At 46.3% G+C, this 6,000-nt stretch overlaps 1 protein-coding gene across 2 annotated transcripts in view; it reads left to right on the top strand.

Annotated features, from left to right (window-relative positions):
• CDH17 (cadherin 17, LI cadherin (liver-intestine)) overlaps positions 1–6,000 on the top strand; it is a 58,177-nt gene that overhangs the window by 28,785 nt on the left and 23,392 nt on the right. For both annotated transcript variants that reach the window (XM_005879230.2, XM_005879229.2), the window contains exon 10: positions 2,556–2,771. In XM_005879230.2, the coding sequence (XP_005879292.1) occupies positions 2,556–2,771 (216 nt within the window). The remainder of the gene's footprint in view (positions 1–2,555; positions 2,772–6,000) is intronic.

The following is a 6,000-nucleotide window of genomic DNA, read 5'->3' as shown; positions in this document are numbered from 1 at the left end:
AGGGGGCCTTACTGTTTAGCTCAAAAAATACTAAATTATTTCTATTTGGTGTCTTATATTAGCCAGAATCTTGTGAGGCTCAAGTATTAGCAACGCCAACAGGAATTTTGGAATCCCGCTTGCTACCAAGTCCTATGTGCTCATATAGGAATTAGCCTTTCACAAAGCACCACTTCTCTAAAGTATTTCCGGGTGCCCCAAGAATCAGTTTGAGATGCCACTTGGTCCTGGCCTTTGTCTCAGAGACATGGCACTCCTTTCTCTTCTCGTCCACAAATACTATACTCACCCTGAGTGGCACCCCTCCTGGAATTTCCCCGGTCACTTATGTCGACAGCTCGGGGGGTCATCTGGCAGCCGGGATTTCCTGTGGAGTGAGAGAGCAGTGTCCTTGGTGTTGTGCTCACTTGTTTTGGGGAATGGTCCAGAGCAGGGCTGCTCAGACATCAAAGGATCCCAGAATTCAGCAAGACACTCTTCGTTCCAGCATGCAGATCTTTTTTTTTTTTTTAAAACAAGGGCAGACATGTGCCACAAAGGTGACTTGGTTGTGATGGATTCAGAAATAGCAGCGGCTACTGTACTAAATACATCATCTTTTCCGCTCTGTTGCTCATGATGCCCTCCTTCCTCAGCCCCTGAGGCACAGCTCCATGGGTCCAGCTCCATTACAGACTGACATAGGAAGTCCCTTCCCCCACAACAAAATTCCTTCACATTTCCATATGTCAGCAGATGCCAATTGATAAGGGAGGTGGGGACAAACCTAGCTCCACAAGTGGCATATAATCAAGTCTCAGTCCCACTTTGGGGTTGCAGCTGCATGTAGAGAAACCCACGATTCCCATTTCACGGAGCCAGATGATCCAGAATCGATCATACCTCCCTCAGAGCTGGGTGAAGTCCTGAGTCATCACCTCTGACTTAGGGAACGCCTTGGACTGACACACTCACAGAAATAAATCCTCGGGGCCAGGAAGGCAGCGATGCAGGGAGCATGCATGCCTGCTCTTTGCCCCGTATTATCTCTGGGGTGGAGTCCACTGTTGGCTTGCCCTTTAGGGAGACCATTTGCCTTGCATATTAGTGTCCGAGGGTGTTGTGACAGAGTGCCACAAAGGTGGGAGCTTAGAACACCAGGAGTGTATTCTTTCACAGTCTGGAAGCTGGAAGCCTCACATCAAGGCACCTGCTTGAGGGGCATCCTTCCCGGCCTGTTCTGGCTTCTGGGGGCTCTTGGCTCGCCCTGGCTGCTTGTGGTAGCACAACCCTAGTCTCTGCCTCCTGCTTCACGCGGCCTCCACCTCCGTGTGTGTGACTTTGTGTTTTCTCTTCTTATGGGAACACTAATCACTAGATTTGGGACCCACGCTAAATCCAGGGTAATTTTATCACAAGATCCTTAACTAGTTACATCTGCAAAGCCCCTGTTTCCAAATAAGGTCACAACGAGGTTTGGAGTGAACCCGAATTTTTGTGGGACACTATTTGTTATGGGCTGAATTGTGATTGCCTCCTCCCCACCCCCAATTTATAAGGTGAAGTCCTAATGCCTACTATCTCAAAAGCTGACTATTATTTAGAGAAAGGGTCTTAAGACATAAAGTGGTAACAATGTCATTAGTGTGGGTCTTAATCCAATATGAACTCATGTTGGCATTGATAATACTTGGGGACATGAGTCCCACAAGATTCTGGCTAATATAAGACACCAAACAGGAGAATATAGATATACTAAGGAATAAGTTAATACAAGGAATAAGTTAATATACTAAGGAATAAGTTAGTATATTATTGAGCTAGACCATAGCCCCCCAAAGGGCAGGGGCATTGTTTTGTACCTCTTTTACCTAAGAGTGTAGAATAGACTCAGTACAACATTCTGAATCCATCACTGATGGGCTGTTCTTCCAAGAGGAGGGAATCTGGACACAGACATGTACAGAGGCATGACCATGTGAGGACACATGGAGATGACAGCTACGTACAAGCCAAGGAGTGAGGTCTCGGAAGAAGCCAGCCTTTCTGACACCCTGATCTCAGACCTCTGTGAGATCCAGAAATTGTGAGAAAATAACGTTATGTTGTTAAAGCTGCCCAGTCTGTGGCACTTTGCGATGGCAACGCTATCAAACTAATACACGACTCAACACACTACACGATGGGGAGGGTTAGAAGAACCAAAAGAAATCTAAGAACTTTAGTCAGCGGCTCAAAGTTATGTACAGAGCGTTCCAGGGACCTGCTTATCCAGCGGAACCATTTAAAATAGATGGAGCCCTAGCCGGTTTGGCTCAGTGGATAGAGCGTCAGCCTGAGGACTCAAGGGTCCCAGGTTCGATTCCGGTCAAGGGCATGTACCTTGGTTGCGGGCACATCCCCAGTAGGGAGTGTGCAAGAGGCAGCTGATCGATGTTTCTCTATCATTGATGTTTCTAACTCTCTATCCCTCTCCCTTCCTCTCTGTAAAAAAACCAATAAAATATATTTTAAAAAAATAAAATAGATGGAATAGAGTCTGCGATGGGTGAATTTTCTTCTTTCCTTCTTCCCAGTGAGCAGTATTGGGACGCTGGTTGCCCACGACATGGATGAAGAAAACACTGTCAACAGTGTTCTCCATTACAAAATTGTGGATCAGTTCCCTAAGTTTCCCAAAGATGGACTCTTCCTCGTCCAGAGCTACACGGGGGTGTTCCAGTTAGCCATGCAGTCCTTGAAGAAGCAAGACGCTCCCCAGTACCTCTTGACCGTGGAGGTGTCCGACAAAGGTTAGTGTCACATTCGCTGTCCAGAGTGAAACACACTTGCTTCCCTTTTCTTGTGATGTGTTAGGCTGTTCTAATGCCTGGGTGTATTAAAGAAGGATGCTGCTTAAGAGTCCCCGCTTCCTATGCGAAACACGTGCAACACAGAGGCAGCTGGTCCAATGACAGGTCAGGCAACACTGTTGTGTTGGTCCCGGTCCTCCAAGAAGCAGATGTAGGAGAATTCTATGAGGAGAGATGCCTCTGAGAAAAAAGTGGGGCGAGATACAGAGGAGGCTGGGAGAACCATCAGACTGTAATATAAGCCTGACCCCGAGTGAAGGAGATAGGGACGGAGGGCTGGTGGGCGTGTCATAGACCACTGAGCACTCAAAGCAAAGGTTGGCACGGTCATCAGGGAGTCTGAAATTGGACGCTGATGGAGTCCATGATCTTTAAGAATGGGCCTCCCTGAGCATGCCTGCCTTCTCAGTCGCTGGCTTGGGGCAGCTGTGGGGAGCAAGGCCTCAGTGCAAATGTGGTAACGGATTACCGAGTGTAGCAGTGGGGCCATCATCCTTTAATGTCCCTGTTGTTGGAGGTTGGCCAGGCACGTTGTCATGGCCACCATAATCATAAACAAAAAAATTACTTGTATTTCCCAATGCTTCCTTTCAGACTCCAAGTATCCTACTGTGTGAAAGTGGAGGGAAAATGCATCTTTTGGGAAGCTTGATCTTCTATTACAGTGGTTCTCAACCTTCCTAATGCCACGACCCTTTAATACAGTTCCTCATGTTGTGGTGACCCCCAACCATAAAATTATTTTCGTTGCTACTTCATAACTGTAATGTTGCTACTGTTATGAATCGTAATGTAAATATCTGATATGCAGGATGTATTTAGGTGACCCCTCTGAAAGGGTCGTTCGACCCCCACAGGGATCACGACCCACAGGTTGAGAACCGCTGTTCTATTAGCTTCAAGTTAGCCACTTGACAATATCAGGAAACATTCTTCCATATTCCTTACACAGTTTCAAAGCAAGTGGTTCTCGATTTTTGTTGGGTCACAAGACCCTTTGAGAATCTGAAGAAAACGATGCATTCTCAAACCAATGCACTCATTCTCAGACAAATGTGCAGACACAGAAAATACATGTATTCCGAGACATACTTATGTTAGGGGCATGTGCACTCCAAGGTAAGAATCTTTCTTGGAGTTACAGCTGAATCTTAGATTAGCAAATAGTTCAGTTAAGTGTTATGCTCAGTGTGCTAGGAGGCATAGATTATAAAGGCATGGAGGCAAAAAGGGCGACATTTCACACTGTGCTTCACTCCCCCCCCCCTTTACCCAGATGTTGATACACAGAAGAGGACTGGGGTTTAACAGCCCCCAGTGCAGAATGTTTGAAACTTAGTAATTTGGCAAACATTGGGGGCCTAACATTTGTCTAGCATTATGTTAAAAGGTACAACAAAAGTGATAATGAGTACAATAAACCACGATGAATGAACAATCTCACACGGATAGACATCCATTCTGTGAACATTTACCTTGTTTGCGGCACCTGAAGCTACTGAGGATACATGCGTAGATAAGACCCCTTGTCTGTCCTGAAGGATCACTCATGATAGAGGAGATGGACATGTGCATAAATAAACTGTGAGAAACATGTGCAAGGTTGCCTGTGAAGGAAAGGAGTGACTCAGCGGAGAGAGAGGGAGGGTAAGGCTTTCTGGAGGAGGTGAAAGTGCAGGGGGACCCGAAGCAGTTTAAGGCTGGACAAGCACAAAGTGGAAATCAGGTTACATGTTGTCTCTGTACCTGAACACGCCTATGGAAAATATATGATAAAATATATGTATACATAAATATATATGTGTGTTGATGAAATTAAACATTCTAGTATACGCTACAGAAAATTAGACGCCAGGCTGTAATTAGCATAGTTTTACATAAAATAAGGGAGGGCTTAGTTAACAGCGGTTCTCAACCTGTGGGTCGCGACCCCTTTGGCGGTCGAACGACCCTTTCACAGGGGTCACCTAAGACCATCCTGCATATCAGATATTTACATGACGATTCATAACAGTAGCAACATTACAGTTATGAAGTAGCAACAAAAATCATTTTATGGTTGGGTCACAACATGAGGAACTGTATTTAAAGGGCCAGAAGGTTGAGAACCACTGGCTTAGTACTTTGGCGGCCCCCTGCTGGCCCTAATGAGGTTTGTGAGTGCAGGTCCCGGGCACCCCCAGTCTTTAGCCATTTTTTGTCCACAAAGGTCCTGGGGACCAGCCCCAGCTTTAATCAACATCCACTTATTTAGACTTCAATTACGATTAGTTGACATGCCCAGAGCACTGAGCAGGAGCTCTGGAGTAAGACTGCCTGAGTCTATTCGTTAGGATCCCAGCAGGAAATAGAGGGGCCCCCTCAAAAGGAGTAACCAAAGAGAGTTTAAAGAAAGGTTGTGGGCAAGGTGAAGGAACCAGCAGGCAGTGTGACGCACAGTGGCCAGCCTTTCCTACCCTAAGGCGTGAAGGGTTGAGGGAAGGGAGCATTCCCGGAAGTGGCAAGCCCCGGGCCTGTGGCTATCCACAAGGCCGCTGGCCCTGGGAACCCCACCAAACCTTTCGCCTCCTGCCCTTCCTCCCACTTCCTGCCAGAGTTCCTATTGGCAGAACCCAACTGGTACCCAAAGGGCCAGAATGCCCACTGATGCAGTTCATAAGGTGGGCCTCCTAGACACAGAGCAGGGAGGAGGGTGGGGAGTAGGTGTAGCGGACACAGGGAGCACGTAGGTTTATAAATTCTGGCTGGACCCCTAGTTCGCTGTGTGACCTTAGTCAGGTTACCTAACTTCCCTATCTCTTGGCTTCCTCATTTGTGAATCAAATGAATGACAACAGTACCTACATCATGAAGTGAGTGTGAAGATAAAAGAAGTAATGCAGGTAAAGCACTTATACAGTGCCTGGTACCTAGAGAGTGCTAACAATTTTGTATGATGTCAAGACCTCAGTTCTTTTGTTATCTAGATTTTATACAAAAAATTACTGAGGCCCAGAGACCTTGAGTGAAACAATCAAGCTCTCACACATCTGATAAGTGGCAGAGCCAGAATTTGAGCAGTGGGATTCCAGAGTCCAGGTTCTTAATATTTCTATGATACAGGACATCATGATTGTTAGAATGACGGTGATTCCAACAAAGAACCTGTCATGTTTTTTCTTATTCTCAA

This window comes from Myotis brandtii, unplaced genomic scaffold, assembly GCF_000412655.1.
Source record: "Myotis brandtii unplaced genomic scaffold, ASM41265v1 scaffold59, whole genome shotgun sequence".
Classification (NCBI taxonomy): Eukaryota; Metazoa; Chordata; class Mammalia; order Chiroptera; family Vespertilionidae; genus Myotis; species Myotis brandtii.
The sequence above is the reverse complement of the archived record's forward strand: the minus strand, read 5'-3'. Positions and strand labels throughout refer to the sequence as shown.